The sequence below is a fragment of the Pseudopodoces humilis genome, chromosome 1, assembly GCF_049639895.1.
Source record: "Pseudopodoces humilis isolate 2021_Gansu_Grassland_sample_001 chromosome 1, ASM4963989v1, whole genome shotgun sequence".
NCBI classification, from domain to species: domain Eukaryota; kingdom Metazoa; phylum Chordata; class Aves; order Passeriformes; family Paridae; genus Pseudopodoces; species Pseudopodoces humilis.
Window position 1 is genome coordinate 136,548,472 of NC_142200.1, and position 18,975 is coordinate 136,567,446.

The window sequence follows — 18,975 nt, forward strand, 5'->3', positions numbered from 1 at the left end:
ATTTTCTTTGTATGTTAAATAATTCTATATGAGTAATGTGAAAATTCTATGAGACCTTCTCAATTTATTCTGGACCAGAATTAGGTGTCCTTTAGCAGTATAAAACACAACTCTTGCTTACTTCAACACCCATTTTCTAGTACTGTGCAGCTGTGACTCTGGGGGGATCCTTTCTTTTTTTTTTTCCTCTTAAAAGAAAGTTTCCTCTGTCTGGTGGGGGACTTTTTTTTTCACTTTCCAGACAAGATACTCTTTCAGGTACTTTCAATATATTCTGGCTTGTAACGTAATCAAAAAAAACTTAAGTTCAGAAACTTAAACCAAAACAATGAATGAAGTCATCTTACTGAATAGGTAAGCAGTACTAATGGCAATTTTTAACCATGGGTGAGGAACTGTTGGTGTATGCATAGAATGGGTTAATAGGTTTCTGTATAAACTGTTCATGCTTTCTTTTGGTTAAATCCACTTGAGTATTCTAAAGTAGGAGTTGCAAATGATTTAAGTCTCTTCATGCGTAAAAAGCATTTCCTAATAGCTTCTTCTTTTCCCCCCTCCCCTGAAATTTTAGAAGTGGGAAGTTTGGGGGAAATACAATTCGTTAGCTAAGGCTGTTGTTGAACATTTTGTTATTCTAGTTGTTCACAGTGAACATGTTTGTATATCATCTAATGTGGCATACTCCAAAGTACCAAAAGAAAATCTAATTCACATTCAAGACAGGACATGGTTTTATTAAAAAGCAATTTTTTTTTCCTTTACAGCTCAGCCATCTAATCAGTCTCCAATGTCTTTAACATCTGATGCCTCATCACCAAGATCATATGTGTCTCCAAGGATAAGCACGCCACAGACTAACACTGTTCCACTTAAACCTTTGATGACTACGCCACCAGTATCATCCCAGCAGAAGGTAATCTTCTTTTAATTTATCCCATAATGTAGTAAGAAACCATTATACATAATATTAAGTATTGCTCCTATATATCCATGTGCTAACAATTGTATACAGGATGATAAAATATGTACGTTATCTCTCCCAATAGAAACAAACAACTGGAAGCAACAACTTGATTGTATTTTGGCAGTGCAGCTCCAGCATGAAATCTAGTTTACTTTTCTTGAAGAAATTCTTATGCTGGCTTTAGATGCTCTCTGGCGATATTACCAAGGCATTGGTATTCGAGCATATTTAAATAGAAACAAAAACATACTTCAAAGGCAACAGCTGATACAGTTTTCTAGACTTACTCAATAAAAGCTGTTCAGAATGGGAGAGAGCTTGGGGAAATTAACTTGATGTAGTCTCAGATTTGTTTTAGAAATGTTCTAGGTGTTTACAGATCAATAACATAATGTCCCTTCCCTTTCCTGCCCCCTCACCTCTATTCATTCAGAATTCCTTCATTGGGTCAGTGACTAGGAAATAGAAATTGAAGCTAACATATAAGCTCCTGAGGTTCTTCCTGAGAAGGATGACTGTAGACTTCAGGATGAGACACCCCTACCTTTCTAAAATCTGTGTTGTTTATCACCATCCCTGCTTAGCTAAGGTGTCTTTTTTCAATTTTCTGCTCACAAGTGAACCTCTAATGTCTTGGATGCCTTTGAGGAATACCTTTCTCTTCAGAACACACTGCATTCCTTATTATATTCAAAATGCCTCATTTTCTTTCATCAGATTTTTTTCATGGGTATGAAGAAAACCAAGTGATTCTCCCAGTTTCTTGTGATGACCAGTGGTGCAATGAATTGTGAAAGCTTCATGTGTGTACCAGTACTGGTTGTTACCTTGGTTTCTGCCACTGGATTGCATCCTCAATCTGCGTTCACATCCCATAGCTAGGTGGCAAGTAATGAAATTATCAGGTAGCAGGGTTGAGATATTTGTCACTTCCAAGTTCCGAGATACGAAGAACAATCTTCTTGTGTACTGTCAATAACTGGAAGTTGATCTCTTCTGGTCTCTACAACCCAGAGATTGTTAGACCCAGAAGTAACAAATTTTGGTTCATCAGCAGATACTTTGCCAGTTCAGTAGGGCAGGAACTGTCTTGATAGTTCCTGTATTTATGTAACTCAGTTCCATGAGATGGGAACTTGGGTGGTGATAGCTCCAGTGTGAGCACGTCTGTTTTAGTAGCCTGTTGGATATGTCAGTCAGGCTAGCTTGTCCAGTTGTACAGTTAGATGTAAATTATGTCTGATTAAGATGTGGTGCTGAGCCAGGACACACTTGGTTTTAGAGCACATGGGCATAGGGCAGACAAAGCTGAACTTCCCTGTGCAAGAGGAGTCCAGTGCCAGATGCACAGGTATTTGAGCTGGCTGTGGGACCACAGTAGTGTCATTGGCACAGTACTGTTGCTTAGGACTGCTTGAACATGTTGGTACTGCTTCCACACTGAAAAAGTGTGTCTGCCTGCAGTGCTGTGTGCATGTGACAGCTTGGGGGTCACAGACTGTGGGAGCTTGGGTGTCACTTTTTGCCTTTTAGCTGTGCCTGTATTGTGTGATCAGAAACTGTTCTGAATTTTTGCAAAAAGCTCTGTAAAGCACTTTACACAAACTTGTCAAGCTCAATGAGAATGGTGCAGTTGGTTGGTTGGTTGGTTTGGTTTTGAATTTGTTTAGCCCTTACTATTTTTCTGTTTCTGGTATATGTATTTACAGTCTTTGAAACACTTGGAAAACATAGAATAGCTGAGAGGTTTTGTGGTTCATTTATCTTACAAATCCCACTTTTTCTTCACGGTCCTTATTTTTACCAGCCAAGGAGCTGGTTACTTTACCAGTTTGGATCTGCAGCATGATTCTATATCTTTATCAGTTATTTCTGATGGACTTCACTTTTGAAATTGTTCTGTTTGTACAGCCTTGATGGTTTAATGTCTGCTCACACGCTGAGCAAAATGCAGGCATTAGTAGCAAAGTTCTTCATGTCATATATTTTATAAAGGTACTTGTGTAGTCTGTTCTCATAAATCAGTTTATGAACTGCTATTGTTTCAGCCCCCTCAACTATATAGTTCTATTTATTTCAACAGCAGAGTGATCTTAAAATTATCTTCTTTTTTCCTTTTAGTACCATGTGCTTTTTGTGTTCTACTCAGAAATTTTTAGTATATGCCTAAAATAATCTAAAAAACAGAACACATTTTCATTTTGATGATAATTTTAAAAGGTGAGTTTTCCTTTTAGACATACAAGAGTTTGGATTTGCATTAAGACTTCCCCCCGCGTATTTAAATGAATCAGGTTATGTTTTGTGTTGACTTTAGCAGATAGTGTATGACTTACCATCTGTGGTTTGTCTCACAGAAGTCTGTTTTTGAAATAGAGAATTTCTGGAGGTCCAGGTGACCACTAGTTAGAAATCTACATTAATGTGAAGTTAGCAAATTCCAGACAGGCTGGACAGTTTGGGTTTTTTTGTATTTATGGAGCCCTAGAAGCCATTTTTCCTTTGCTCCCTCCCTTTTCTCTTAAAATTGTTAGCTTGATTTTGTCGAGTGGAGGATAAATTTTGAAGCTGAACCCCTCTTGTACATATTTCAAAATTGACTGAGTTATGCAAAGCATTGGGCAAGATGAAGTATCTTGAATTTCATTTGCTGTAAATTGGACATTACTATATTCCTAAACTTCTCATCCTGACATAGTTCAGAAATTCGCAGAAAAGACTGTATCTTACTGCTGGTATCTTAATAGCTTACGTCGAATGTGTACTACAAAGTAAAAGCAAGAAGGTACTGATAACTATTTTTGTAGCCACTCATGAGTTTAGAACTTAGAGAAAAGGGAGTAGCAAACTGATAAATATGCTTCCAATTTTCTTTTCCCTTTCTGATAGAGATGTTTTTAATATGTTTGTGATGTAATTATGTTCTTGACACTGTGTGATGTATTTTCAAGTAGGGAACTCTGAAGTTTGTACATGAAGATTTTATTAGGGTAATGAACAACTCTTCTGAGGTTGAAAATTAGCTCAGTGCTCAGATGGAAGATACATTCAAAAATCATACTGAGTTGAACTGTTTTGCCTAGTAAGCTTGCACTGTTTTGACAAGTTACATGAGTCTAAATTTGCTTCTGTTATGTCTATTAATAACTCCTTAGTAAAAAAAAATCTTTCTGTCACGGCTGTGGAACTAGATTTTTTTTTTAAAAGAACACCTTGTGAAGAGAATAAAAATTGTGTCAACAAAAGGCCTTCTATCAAAAAACCCCACAGGTGTTGAGATTGTAATCTCCTTGGTTTTCTACACTTGGTTTCTTACACTTGCTCTTTACTGTGGAGGAATGCTAATGAAATTTTGAACTTTCCAGGTTGCTACTCCAGGTGTTAAACAAGGACCAGCTTCCCAGGCAGCACCTCAGCAGCCAGTAATAGCTGACAAGCAGGCAGGTCATGAACCGGCCTCTCCACGAAGTCTTCAGCGTTCAAGGTATATTGAAGTGCTTCTCTGTTCTGTCATTAGTTTTTTATCTGCATTCAGTGTGTGTTGTGTATGTTGCAGTTAATGGACTCTTCTTTGGCCTGTTCATTGAACATGAGATTTACCTGCTGCTACTGAGATGGTGCAGCTGAGTACCTTTGTTACATAGTTAATGTAGTAGATTCTCCATTTTTGGGCTAATCATTAGACCATTCTCACAGAAGCAAAATGGAAGTCATAGTTGTGTTCTGTCACTTTAGTGTCAATTTTTCAAGTGATTCCTTGTATTTCAGAGTTTGGAGTTTGTGTCTCTGTGCAGTTATGGAATCTGTGATTTGCTTAGTGTTAGATGTTTGTCTTGCCATAGTGTAATTTGATTTTGAAATTAGCGTGATTTTTTGGTTTGTCAGGTGATTTTGCTGCTCTAATGAAAAACATAAAAAATTAAATAAGTTTCACAAATACCTTTCCTTGGCCAGACTATTTTGTCAACATTGCAACTTACTCAGATGTTGCATGATGCCAACATTTAACCATTGATTTACAAGGTAGGTTTAGAATCTGTATCTTGTTTAAATTTTTCTTTCGGGAAGATGGACTCTTCATAGTGTCAGATGCTCTGCATTTTGTCACATTGGTTCCAGGGGCTGTAACCAAAGGATGTGTCTTGAGATCCTTTTGTGATGGAGTCATGGTACACATAGAACTGTGGCAGGAAGAGGTTGACTTTTTTAGAGGTTCTGTAAATCTACAATTCTTAATAGCTGGATTTTTAGAGTGATTGAATAAGGTGGGTGGTGTGGTATGGCATTAAAAAAACAAACAAAAAACCAAAACCCAATACTCTTGATTTGTCAGCATACCTGAAGCTACATTTGGTGCTGCTTTCCAGATCATAAAATAGTGAAGTCTTTTTATCTGCCCTTCTAGGACTAGTAACAATGGAGACCTTTGTTTTCTTTGTTGGTTTTGGCTGTTTTTGTGGGGAGAAGGGATTTATTTTGTGTTTTGAGGTTTTTGGGGAGACTGGGTTATCTGTTGTGTGCTTGGCAGTCCTGTCCCAGAAGCTGGCTTCACTGGAGACCCTGCATTATTGACCAGTTTGAGGTTACAGACACAACCAAGTCACAAGTTTTGAGTTTTTAATGTAAGCTCTTTTAAAGACACTTGATTCTAATCTTTGTCTGATTACAAGCCTATAACTCATTTATCTCTTCTAGGGGAATAAAGGCAAAATGTCCAGCTCCATCCCTAGTAATTATGAATGGTGCTATTTAAATATTTTTGAATTACAGTGCCAAAGATTTAATTACACTTTGCAGCAGGCTAAGCTTTTTTATGAGGAGTGGTGAGGTTTTGGGGGACAGCTCTCAGTCACAGGCCCTTTTGTTCTTTCCTGTGGGCTTTTCCCCACAGGAAAATATCTTAAGAAAGATAGTCTTATTCTTGGAAACCTTTACCATGGCTTGGAGCCTGTGTGAGTTGATGCTGATGGGCATTTGCTGCTGGTCCCTACCTCACCCTCCCTTTGGGTTACATGGCTTTGTACTCCAGCATGACCCTTACCTGCAATGAATTTAGGGATCTGCTGTCCCTCTGCAAACCATTGCTCCATTTGGCATCAGCGTTTTGCTGGAGGAGGCTGAATTTTCCCCATCAGTGCTGAAGCAGGGGAGTTGTGCAGGTAGCACAGTCCCATGGCTGAGGGGGAGGCAGCACAGGGAGGCAGTGTGCCGGCCAGGATGAGAGATCCTGAGGCAGTGTTAGTATTGTTCAGTATCCTGTATCTCTTACATTAATACTCATTTGTGACTCTGCTGTACTGTGTGTTGTGAGTTCATGTGATTCAGTTTGCTTTGGAAATGTCTCATTTGCAACAAGTGGAAGATTAAGGAATAGGTGACTTGGAAAAACCTGTGTGACTGGTATTTTCTTCTTTGGAGTGCAGTGGAGTTGAATGAAAGTGGACCAGCTCAGATACTGATCTACTTACCTGCAAGAGATTTGCTGCGTCCAGGCAGTATGTCTGAATTGACATGGAACAGATAATTCCTTTGTAGGTGAAAGCTATTGGTTGGATTGGGAATTGCTCTTGGGAGCTAATGTCCTTTACTTTTATAGGAGTGAACAACAATTTAGAAAACTGAGCTGTGGACAGATGGTCCAAAATCTTTTTAGCTCTATGAATTAAGGTTGCATTTTTCTCCAGCTCAAATATAGATTAATTGAGCAGAAGTTAATCACGACTACATTTCCTTGTCTCATTAAAAGTTTTAAGTGAATGGAGGTAAAATTACTTTTGACTTGTGGGGGTGGAAACACTGTGTAAGAAGAACTGAATAGCTATTGCTAACTTTAAAGAAGTGAACATTTCAGCCTTTTAAATTGGGAAGTTAACACAATGCAGGCATATAGTGAGTTTGTCTGTTACAGATTGTTCCAAAGATGCACCATGAATTTTGGCTGCTTTAAAAATGATACTAAATGAGTGCTTCCATAATTAATAGTTTAATCAGGTTGGTAGTTTCTTTTTATTTTCAGAAAGGACTGAGACAATTTTTCCTTTACCTTGGGATAGTGCTGTGAAGGGAGGTATTTCATTTTTTGTAGGTTATAAAATTCTGATGTTTGTAGTAGTGTATTTCAGAACCATTCTTGTACCCTTGTTACAGATATTTTTGACTCTCTTACTTCAGTTACTTGTGGCATAGTCAGTCTTTAACTCAGCTAATGCAAGTATTTGCCTTTAGTGAAGCATTTAAAAATACTGTGGTAGTTTAAAACAGTCATTGCTGCATTCGTAGCTCCCCCTGCTGCTAACATAGCAATGCCTAGGATATTTTGTGGCAGTATGTTTTAGTCGTAATTAAGATACAACTTTATTTTTGAGAAGCCCACAGATTTTATTTATTTATTTTCTTGAAACATTTCTGATGTGTTAGAGTTATTTTTACTGATGAAATAGAAGCAGAAGACAGGCTGATAACTGAAGAGTTGGCAAGTCATAGGGGGAACTTTAATTCTAGTAGAACTAAAGAGTAAATAAGGTTATGCCTGAATTCTACTTAAGTTAATAAAAGTAGCCTTTCTCTTCATGATCACCGTGCTGATGCTAAGTGAATACATTGAAACTTAGCATAATTTACTTTGGAACAGAATTCTAGTTACGTTTTACTTTGGTCTCAACTTACAGTAGGAATGGCAAAGTTGAAATACTAAGGGCATTATTTAGGTGATTTTTTTTTTTAATATCTCAGAATATCTTCCAATGTTTGACTGCCCTTAGGTTGATCTTTTTTTATCTCATGTCTAATTAGAATTTCCCTTGTTGCAACTTGTCTCTCTGCCTCTTGTGCTCTCACTGTGCATCTCTGAAAAGAGTCTGTTCTCCCCAAAAGGAGTAAAAATGTGTAAAAAGATCCCTCAATCCCGTTACCCTCAGCCTTCTGTTTTTCTGACTGAATAAACTTGAAGCTTCTCCTGATACAGTGTGTGCTTCAGCCCTTTAGACATCTGTGTGGTCCTCTGCCACATTCCTTTGCTATAGCAGTTTAATTCTTGTCCGGTTTTAGGCTTCCCACTACACAGTGCTCCAGACACTGTGAATCTCATAAGCTCTGAAAAGAGAGGAGGAATTGCTTTTTTTATAGGGGAAGTGCTTCATCCCTCTTGTCAACTTGGTGACTCTCTGGCTTTGTTCCAGCAGGTCCATGTCAGACATCCAGTTTGTTGGCTGTAATTCTTAATGCTGTAATTCTGGGCAAGTGTGAGTTGATTAGGGTAAATATCTGGGCATTGGACTAGAAAGATAGTTGCATTTTGTAAGGATGTTTTCAGTCTTCAAGGGGACTGACAGGTTAGGTGATGAAGCAAAAGTCTTTTAAAATTTGGTTTTCCTTCATAATACTTCTTCTTGCCTGCAAATGATATAAAGTTTTAAGAAGTAGACTGAAATTATGGCCTGTTTTGAAAAGTTTCTGCCAGTGGGAGAGTTGTACTTAAACAATTAGTGCTACTATTTCTTAGCATATGTAGCGCCAGAGAACGTTTAACTGAGTTATCATCACTGTTGATGCTGAGTATGTTCCAGTAAAGCAGCCAAGTTTGGTAGCTACAAATACACTGCTCCTGTGATAGTTCTGTTCCCCTGAGTGCAGTAAGTGAGGATGCATAGTGTCACAAAACCATGTAGGTTGTGTTTTGACATGAGTAGTAAACTCCTCAAATCCCATATGTCTGTATTTTCAGATTAGGACATGGGGCATTGTTGTTAGTGATTGTTGTGGCAAACCTCTGTTGAATAAACCTGTCTGACTCCTATCTGATACATCATTACTGAAAATCTTAGATTTGCACCTGTTTGAAGGAAGATCATACATTTACATAATTTCTACCCGGCAGCATTTAGACATAGCTTACATCTCTTAAACAGCTCTCATAGTTAAAATCCAGACAAACACAAAACCCTACGAAACACAAAAACCTCCTGTTACATTGTAGCACTCAGACATTTCCAATAAAAGTTAGAGGGTTATAGAAAGGTGGCACAGGTTTGGTCTACCAGAAGTATTGCTTTGTGGTTTGAACACTATGTATTTTTGTGCCTGGAAGCAATGAATTTTCAGTGTTCATTTCTCTATAGGTTCACATATGTTTTTAAATGCTCACTTTCTTTTTTAAATTCTTTCTTCTAGTAGTCAAAGAAGTCCATCACCAGGTCCAAATCATACCTCTAGCAGTAGTGCATCAAACTCAACACCTGCACCACAGAATACATCTGTACGACCCACATGTTCATTAACACCTACGCTAGCAGCACACTTCAATGAAAACCTTATAAAGCATGTTCAAGGCTGGCCTGCAGATCATGCAGAAAAGCAGGTGAGTACTTTGCATTGTTACCTTTAAGAGTGCATAATGTGTATCTTAAAATTTGTGTTTCTTACTCAGGTTGCTTTTTCTAGGAATTAAAAGTATTAAAACCCTTATGCTTGTCCTTAGCCAGAAGAGAGCAGAGGGAAGAGAAATTACGCCAGAACTGCAGGTTTTATGTGTGTTTGCCTTTCAGTGGTTGAATATTTTAGTCTTACTTGAAGTGTCAGTACTTTTGAAATTCCCTCAGATGAGTAGCTATCCTCATAACTGTTTTCTTACTTGTGAAGTTCTGTTGAAATTTGCAGAGAACATAAAGTTCAACATATTTTTTCATAACAATATTTTGATTATGTGTAAAATGTTGCAAATTAGGTAGAGTTAAACTATTTGAGACTACTCCACAGTTTTAGTTACTGACTTGTTAGTTCTACTCAGTGAAAAAGAAACTGCCTTGTTTGTAAATTGATACAGAGTACTCAGACTGAATTTTGGGCTATTTTTAATGAGAAATCCAGTAGAACTGCCATCCATATATTATAGATAATAGCATGAAACCTGCTCTGTTGTAGTTATACAAGGAAACTGGATGCATGTCAGCTGCTTGGAATGTATTACTCAAAGAAACTCAAAGGTTATTGAATCTAGTTCAGTTCTTTCCACAGGCAGCCCTATCTGATGCACTCTAGAGTAATAATCTTACTTAGCCCACTTTACTTTGGTCTTTTGAAGAGTTGTTGCATGCTGGCACAAGTCTGCATTGGAGACTTTGGAGTAGTAACTTGCAAGATGACTCTTACAAGTACAGTCTAAACTGAGACCCTGTTAGGATTCTTGCTTCTTTTCACTGATTTTTCTAAAATCAGTTTTAAAACATTACCAACCTGTACTGAGTCCAACACTGAGCCATTGCTATGGAGTGTCTTTAAGGAAATGATGTAGCACAGGCGCTTATCTATGGCCTTGATCCGTGGTTTTGAAAGTATTATTTTCAGTGTGTTGAATTCACAAGTATCTTAATATAGAAAACAGATTTATGCAGTGCATAGGTTTTGGGGTCTTTTTTCCTTGTTGGTAATAAAAGAGATCACAAAACTCAGCTAATGCTAGGCAGTCATGTACTCAGTTGGGTATTTCTCCTTTGTGCTACGTGCTACATGCTGTGTTATCCTGTCTGCTATTTCAGATGATTTCACGTGGTAGTGTTGTTTATAGACCAGTTTTGAATAGTAACACTTGAGGCACTTGAGATATTTGATATAAAAGTGAATGAGAGGATAGATGCAGTATGTAGTGAAGAAGATAAAACACATCAAAGTGGAAAGACTAAAAATGTGGTGCTTGGTTTCTTCAGATAGCAGCCAGATATATAGTGTAATTTGAACTTAGGGCAGAAGTGCACATGCCAGAGTAAACTGAAAAATTAATAAGTAAATAAATTAGAAGAGTCAGGACTCTTCTATTAGTCACATACTCAGGTATGTGCTAAAGCAGTTAGACTTGAACAAATGTGCTGTGCAGTAGTTAATAACTACAACATTCTTGAATTACAGCAGTTACCTCACAGAACTCATAAAAAGCACTTAACATGGAAAACTGAAAAACAATTCAGTAACTGGAGTTGTGCAGAGAAGACATGGGTAATTATATCCTACTGGAGACCAGGGTACTCCTGGATGTTAACAAACTACAGAAAATAAAACTTCTAGTGTAGAGAATTAGAACACAAAATGCTGCTTTGAACTGGAGAAACACCAAAAGTTGATGAAGATCTTTGCTAAATAATATTATTTTTGGGAAGGAAGATTAAGCATACAAGTATCTAAGCAGATGTGGATAAATCCCAGGAGGCAGCTAAGCACCACACAGCCACTTGCTTGCTCTGTCCCAGTTGGATGGGGGAAATAATTGGGCAAAAATGAGAAGTCAGGAGTTGAGGTAAAAGCAGGTTAAAGAGTCAGATGGTGGAGGAAAGTGATGCAAAGGCAGTCACTACCAGCCAGCCAGTGCACAGCCAGTTCCTGAGCCATGGCAGCCCTGGAACACTGTCCCCCAGTTCTACTGCTGAGCATGACGCCTTGTATGATATGGAATATCCCTGAGGTCAGTTCAGGTCAGATGTCCCAGCTTTGATTCTTCCCTGCCTATTGTCCACCCATAACGTATTTGCTGGGTGGAGAGGGGGGGTCAGAGAGAGACAGGGGGAAACCCTTGATGCTGTGTAGGGTCTGCTTAGAAATAGCTAAAACTATTGTGTTGTCAGTCCTGGCTTGGTCACAGATTCAAAACATGGCACCACGTGGACTGCTGTGAAGAGAATTCTTTCCATCCCAACCAGACCCCAGACCCAGTGTAGCAGAGGATAACACTGCTAAACAGTAATGCCGCAGGGAAGGCTGTATTTTGAAACAATTTTTCCATGTGCCACTTGAAAGAAGTCCTGTTCCTTATTGCAGTGTAATGCACAGGGCCTCAGAGTAATTATACTGGTCTTCATGGTACTTTTGAGAAGTTCTCTGGAGTCATATCCAGTTCAGAGATGACACTTCAAGAAATGCACAAATTGGGAATTGGATAGGTTATGCTCTTTGAATTTACATTTCTGCTTGTCTCCAGCTGACTAAGTGGGAATATTAAAGTAACGGAGTCAGTCTGTTAGAGAACACCTGAAGAGAGTTGCATAGTGTTTTTTGTCAGGTAGAAGGTAGCTGGAAAGAAGATGGCATTCAGATATTTTTGTCACTAAGGCTTAATTAGTTGGGAAATTGAAGTCTGCCGTTGGAATAATGGTTGGAGGCTTTGAACTACTTGAAAAAATTATTTTAGAAACTCCAAGCCTTGTCATGTACTGTCTTTCAAGATGAACAGGTAAGCATTTGTTAGGATTAAGAAAGTCTAAACTATCCCTGCCTTAGTACAGGCGTGGGTAGACAGTTTCTGGACAGCAGTTTTGTTTATTTGTGATTCAGAGTGGGCTTTTGTAGAGAACTTAACGTGCTTCTGATTTAATAATCCCTTTTGAAATTAGAGTGCTTTGCTGTTTCAAGAGACACTCATCCAGCAATTCTCTGGCTACTGCCAGTTGTTTCCAGTGCATGATTCAAAATTCTAACCTTTATGTTTAACCACTGCAGGCATCAAGATTACGTGAGGAAGCCCATAACATGGGAAGTGTGCATATGTCAGAAATTTGTACTGAATTAAAGAATTTAAGGTCTTTAGTTCGAGTATGTGAAATTCAAGCAACTTTGCGTGAGCAAAGGTAAGTGTGTGCCCTTTGCTTATCTTCAGTTTTCAGGGTGTTACTAGAACTTCCATTCTGGCATTATTTTGCATTAGTTTTGTTTACTGATGACTTTGTAAGTGCACCAGTACTTGCCATGTTTGCAAGCTGTCTTCCCTGTGTACATTCTGCCTGTTTCTCTCCACTAAATAGAACCAGATATGCAATTTCTGTATCTATTTTTACTTGCACAGAAAAGAAATATCTTTGTAATGCATTAAGGTTTCTGCAAAAACCTGATTAATTCATAGTATTTCAGCATGCTTCTAGAGTATCAGCCTATACATAATGCATAGACCACATAGTTACACATCTGCACAGTTTATCCTAATCTGAAGCACTACAGTTTATATGAGAGATTCAATAGGTCTGAAGCCAGAGCAAGTTTGAAAAGGTGTAATTTACGTCAGAAGCTAAGGAAAAATTAATGTTTTCTTATAGCAAAGTAGATTTTGCTTCTTAAGTCAGTGAGAACAGGTGTCTTGTGTATCACTGAAGTGATACACAGCCACACTTTTGAATACTTTTGTGCAAGATTGGAAACTGTAATCATAAAATACATGCTCAAAATATTCACCAGTAGTCATGATTTTGTATCTGCTTTCATAATCAGTTTCCTCTTTCAATGATGTTATCCCAGCTATTAAGTCACACTACAGTTTGAATACAGTGCTTCTGATTTACTATTTGAAGCCAGTTTAATAGCATTGCATGCTGTTAAAATAGCTGCATTTATTCTAGAAGCTCTTGCATTTTGGCAGTTAGTGGAACAATCCTTTATAAGCAGGCTATATTGTATTTGTAAACCTTTCCTGATAAAGAATTGAAAATACCCATTCTTTCTGAAGCTTTATTTCATAACTTCACTGCATGAGTTATGATTTCTGTAGTATATTTAATGAAATGTTTGGTTTCTTACAGTTCTCATTTCCTAAGGTGTCATTTGTCTCTGACTGCACATTTGATCTGAAATAACATGTCAAATATTGTTGTTCATCTCATTAAATAGTACCTCCTTTCTTGTACACTTTGTATCCTTAAACTGTCAATGGATAATTATTATTATGACTTTGAGCCTATAGTAACATATATCTTTTATTTTTGCTGCAATCCCAAAGATGTGGAATACAAGGCATAAGTAACCAAGTTGATGGGGGAGGCTTTCCCAAAGGATGGGATTATCAAAATCAATACATTTAAATGATGATACTATTTCTCTACTTCTGCACAGAAGAGTACTACTTAAATTTCTTCTAAGAAGGAACTTCATCTCTAGACAAAGCACATGCATTGTTTGAATCATAGCTGACAGCATGTGAAAAGGCACTTTTCATTGACTGATATATTTTATATGCCCATGCCTTGAAGCTAAATGTTCTCTTTTTGGTGTGTCTGTATTAATATATTATTTTCCACCTACTTTTCAATAGAAAATTAATTTTTAATGAACTGAGCACATATTTGTAAAGTGTTTCACAAAAGTGCTGAATTAAAGGTTTTTCTGCATTTATTAAAGTTGCTTCAGACTTCATAGAATATTTATATAAAACCTAAAGTCTTGCTGAGTATTTTCTTATTTCAGTGACATGTTTGCATTACACTTCAGCATTGTGAAAAGTGGTTTCAAAATATTCATTAAAAATTCTGGGAAACAGTCCTGTGAACCAGATGTTTGTTAGTCACAGTAATTCCTTATGTCAGTCAGAAGAAAAAAAGGTATAAAAAGTTGTGAGCAATATAATTTATTTCTAAGCAAGGTGTAGTTACATCTTTTTTTTCTTAGATGTCCTTTAATGATGCACCTAATGTTTCTGAAATTGGAGCTTGCCATGATTAGAGACTACCATTAGCCACAGAGTCAAATACTTAAAAAAAAAGCAAATGAGAAGAAAACTCACTTTAAAAAAAAAAAAAGAAAATGAGCACTTTAGGTTGTTTTACAATCTGGAAAACTGCATGACACACATAATGCTATTCTCGAGATTACTCAGTTACTTGGCTTACTTGCCAGCTTTTTCTGGGAGCTACATTCAAGTGAAGAGCAGATTTAAAGAAAACTGTGTATCAGTCATAATACAAATAGAGCAACTTAGTTTTTTGAACTAAAGTGTCAAATGCACCACTCCTTTGTGCCATCTGCATTTGGCTGTAGATTATTAAACAGAATAGGAATCAACTTGATGTCTGAATTTTTTTATGGGGCTAAGGAACTTGGTATCTTTCACTGAAATTGTAGAAGTACTTCTGTACTTATTTAATATATGGAAATATATGGAAATGTTTATACTAATTTGTTTCTTTTCTCTTGCAGGATACTATTTTTGAGGCAACAAATTAAAGAACTTGAAAAGCTAAAAAATCAGAATTCCTTCATGGTGTGAAAAGTTGTAAACAATTGCACATGGTTTTGAGTACAAGAACTATTAAACTGATGCCCAGTCTTAACACTTTTGAGCTGCATTTGAGTAGACTTTGGACCGTTGAGCTGGGCAGAAAAAAAAAGTTGACATGGGGAAGGGGACAGGAGGGAGTCAAATTCAGGGGAAAGATACAAGAATGATTTGTAAAACCCTTGAAATGTAGATTTCTTGTAGATGTATTCTTCACGTTGTAAATATATTTTGTAGAGTGAAGCCATGGGAAGCCATGTGTATCAGAGCTTAGACATCCAAAACTAATCAATGCTGAGGTGGCTAAATACCTAGCCTCTTACATGTAAACCTGTCTGCAAAATTAGCTTTCTTTTTTTTCCTTTTTTTTTTTCTTTTTTTCTTTTTTTTTTCTTTTTTTTTTTTTTAGTTAATTTATCATTCAGAAATTTTTCATTTCCTGAAATTCAATGCAAGCGCCAGGCGATTTGTGTCTAAGGCTGCAACAGTTTGGGCAATGTACAAAATACCACGAAACAACTGTTTCCACACTTGCACCGAGTCGAGAGCAGTGCTTCTCCATTTCTGTTTTACAGAGAAATGTTTTTCATCTTCTGTGTTCCATTTCCCTGTGAAATCCTAAATCTGATTTTATCAGCTTTTTAATGCTTCTAATTTTCTCTTTTCTTAAGGCACTGTTGCTATGGCACTTTTTCTATAATCTTTTCATTCCTGTGTACAGTAGCTTAAAATTGCAGTGATTGAGCATAACCCACTTGTTTGTATAAATTATTGAAACGTATTTCCATTTGCACCCTGTAAGAATGGACTTAGAGTACTGCTGGGCATGTGTGCTGAAAGTACATTACTTGCTCAAATATAAGGAAATAGCCCAATGAACATGTTAACATGGTTGTGGGAGGGGAAAGAGGAAAAAAAAAGCTAGTCAGATGTGAATTGTATCTGTTGTAATAAACATGTTAAAGCAAAGAAACACTGGTTTTCATTTCCTTTGGTCAACACATTAAAATTTGGTCTTTTTGGGGATTCTTTATTAGAACTGTTCTTGTTGAACATTTTTGTACTTAAATAATTCCTCAAGGGAGGTTTTGTTTAAAACTTGTAAACAGGAAAATATGTATAAAATATTTAAGGAAATATAAAATTCAACAAGGATGATTTAAGACACCTCCCCAACAGTTGTCATATGTTAACTCCTGGTTTACCTGTCTTGATATTATGACATTTCATTTCGAAGGATGTTTGTGTTGTAGCTAACTGTTTAAGTCTGGTGCTGACTGCTGTTCTTAACCATCACAAAAGGCTGAATTTGTGTAATTGGAGCAACTCACCGTTTGAAAATGGTGGAAAAGCTCAGCTTTGTATATTGTTTCCTAAAGTATATTAAAAATAAAAAAGAAACTATTGCTACTACAAAATAAACGTGACTTTTTCTTTGCTTAAAAGTGACAGAAATCGCGATGGCAGTACTAGTTTAATTTTGTAGAGGTGTATAATGTCACAGCAGTCTGGTAAGTAGGAAGGATACCAGGAGATAGATTAAAAAAAACTTAATGATACAGGTGGTGACATGTGAACATGTGATGTTTTGTGTTTTGTTCCTAAAAAATACTTTCAGCACCAGAAAAGGTACTCGATTTTTGTGTTGAGTGAGCTTGGACTGACTCTTAAAACCAGGTTTTCATCAGTGGAAGCTGAATGCTCTGACAAAACATGGTAAATGGAGCAAGTTGAAATACCTACCTAACAACAATGGGAAGTTGGGACAGATGAACGTGTAATTATTCCTCACTTTTTAACCCACTGTGTTCTGTTGTGTTTCCTATCATGCAAATGTTTGATTTTTCTCAGATAATGGGAGTAATCTTGAATGAATTAATTTGAACATACATTGTTTCTGCATTTTTAGAGACCCACAGCTAAGTGACAAAATTCTTCCTTAGACTTTCATATTTGCCTTGCATCCTGTTTTTGGAAGTTGCCCAAGTGTAGGGAGATGGCATGTGGAGTGCTTGGGTGTGCAAGGGATCTCTAACCAGTGGCTGTCCTTAGTTTAGGCATTTTGCTCTTCAGTTACTTGCTGAGATGAAAATTACTTCTGTCTTAATAGATGTGCTGGGTCTATTTTCCATGAGCTTATTTTGTTTCCTTTTGCTTGTTATAGTGCCCTCTGTAACATCCTGTATCAATGAGCTTCAGAAGTTAATTTTATCTGTGGAAAATTACTTTGGATAATTTTCTTTAAATCTCTGTTTTGAATTCATTTTCTTATGTTTAACTACTGCCTGTTGATCTTACAGTTTCACAGAAAAGTACCCTTTCCAGCCTAAAAAAGAGTAGTCTGTTTATCACTTGAAAACTTTCATAAAGTACGAGTGGTTCCAGATAATTTGGGATTATTATAAGGATTAATGTGCCACTTTAACCCCTCAAACCAGCTGAATAAACACCCATCACACAGAGACATGCTTTTTTGTCAGGTGATGCCCTCCCTTACTCTGCAATAAAGGTGGCTGCTTTGTCACCATCTGATGACATGTCCACACCTTGTTGGGTTTTATATTTGCTCACCATACAATAGCTTTCCTCCCCATCCTCCACACCCTTCCAAGACCTGGAGCTGTTGTTAGCTGAGGAGCTGAGCCTGCCAAGCTTTGACTAGTATTAGACAAGTTGGGGAAGAGGATTGCAGGCGCTGCTTTGAAGTCAAGAGTTGGTTATGTTAAGGTTCTTCAAAATGGCTTCACTAAGATGCAAATACCATTCTGGCCTTTGTGATCTGGAGACCCTCTTCAGCTTTTGTAGTGGTGTGCCAATGCCAGCACTCTGTAAACTCCTTGGGGAAGAAATACTGATTTTTCTTTTCCCTATCAAATCTTGTATCTGAAGATGGATGAAAATGAGCAGGTGCACTGTTACTAGATTACCAGCTTTTCATTAATTATCCATCCTGAAACTGATGCTGTCCTTCACACTGGTTAATTAAAGGAGCTGTATTGAAGTGCTCTACACCTTTAAGTCAAATCAAGTGAAATTCCCCTGGGTCAAACCTTGTATTTTTCTTAGGCAGATGTTCAGAAGGTGTTGATTGGAGCTGTGGGATGTTTCCTGTATTAATTACTTAATAGAGGTGGTGATGGAAATGTGATGAGAAACTGGGGAAAGAACCTATTGTTGCATATGTTGCTCTTGCAAATATTTAGTATAATAGAGAAACAGCCTTCAGAATCACTGAGGAGATTGAGCTGGTACAGTCATACTGCAAGCAGTGCTTCGGGGTAGTACTTTATCAGATGTTGTGGCATGCTCAAGGACTATAGCAGGAACAGCTTAATATGATTATAAAATGGCATGACTGATCCAAGGAATTCCTATTTTTACTTTATTGTTAAGGCACTCTAGTACTTCTGCAGGTGAATGTATTATTTTCACTGACCCTGATATGAAGGTGCTGTGGTCAACTGCTCCGTTTGCATCGACTTTCCCTTCCTACACTGATCTTCTGTAGCGACACAGTTTTCTTTTCAGACTCATTTTATTAATTACATCTCTTGGTAGGACCATCTTATCTTTTGCTGGTTACTGGTGCTGTCTTTACTGTTGCAATTAAAAATATATTCAGAAAGAGTGTATAATTGAGGCCAGGAAGAATTTTAAAAATATCCATTCTTTTTTGGAGCAGCCTCATTGCAGGACTATCCGCAAAGATACATGAGAAAATACTGGGTAGTTGTGCCATGCCTCCTAAGTCAGTGGGTCAAAAAAGGCCATGTCTGTCACCCTTTTATTCCAGTGCCACCTTGCCTGTGATGACAACCTGAGGACTTAGAGTCCTTTGTTGCTGTGGGTTTGGCTGCCATGGCCAGTACTGTATATTCTGCTGCAAGGAAGGAAGGAGTGATGTACCCTGAGCGTCACTGCCGTGGTGCCTCAGCAGCGTACTCGTGAGTCTGCTGTGTGTAAGGGGCAAGCACTTCAACTCTGTATCAGC

At 37.5% G+C, this 18,975-nt stretch overlaps 1 protein-coding gene across 3 annotated transcripts in view; it reads left to right on the forward strand.

Annotated features, from left to right (window-relative positions):
• WAC (WW domain containing adaptor with coiled-coil) overlaps window positions 1–15,110 on the forward strand; it is a 56,304-nt gene extending 41,194 nt beyond the window's left edge. For all 3 annotated transcript variants that reach the window (XM_088064376.1, XM_005518706.3, XM_014248519.2), the window contains 5 exons: window positions 765–913; window positions 4,330–4,448; window positions 9,134–9,320; window positions 12,446–12,573; window positions 14,906–15,110. In XM_088064376.1, the coding sequence (XP_087920502.1) occupies window positions 765–913; window positions 4,330–4,448; window positions 9,134–9,320; window positions 12,446–12,573; window positions 14,906–14,975 (653 nt within the window). In that variant the 3' untranslated portion in view covers window positions 14,976–15,110. The remainder of the gene's footprint in view (window positions 1–764; window positions 914–4,329; window positions 4,449–9,133; window positions 9,321–12,445; window positions 12,574–14,905) is intronic.
• The last annotated feature ends 3,865 nt before the right edge of the window (window positions 15,111–18,975 follow it).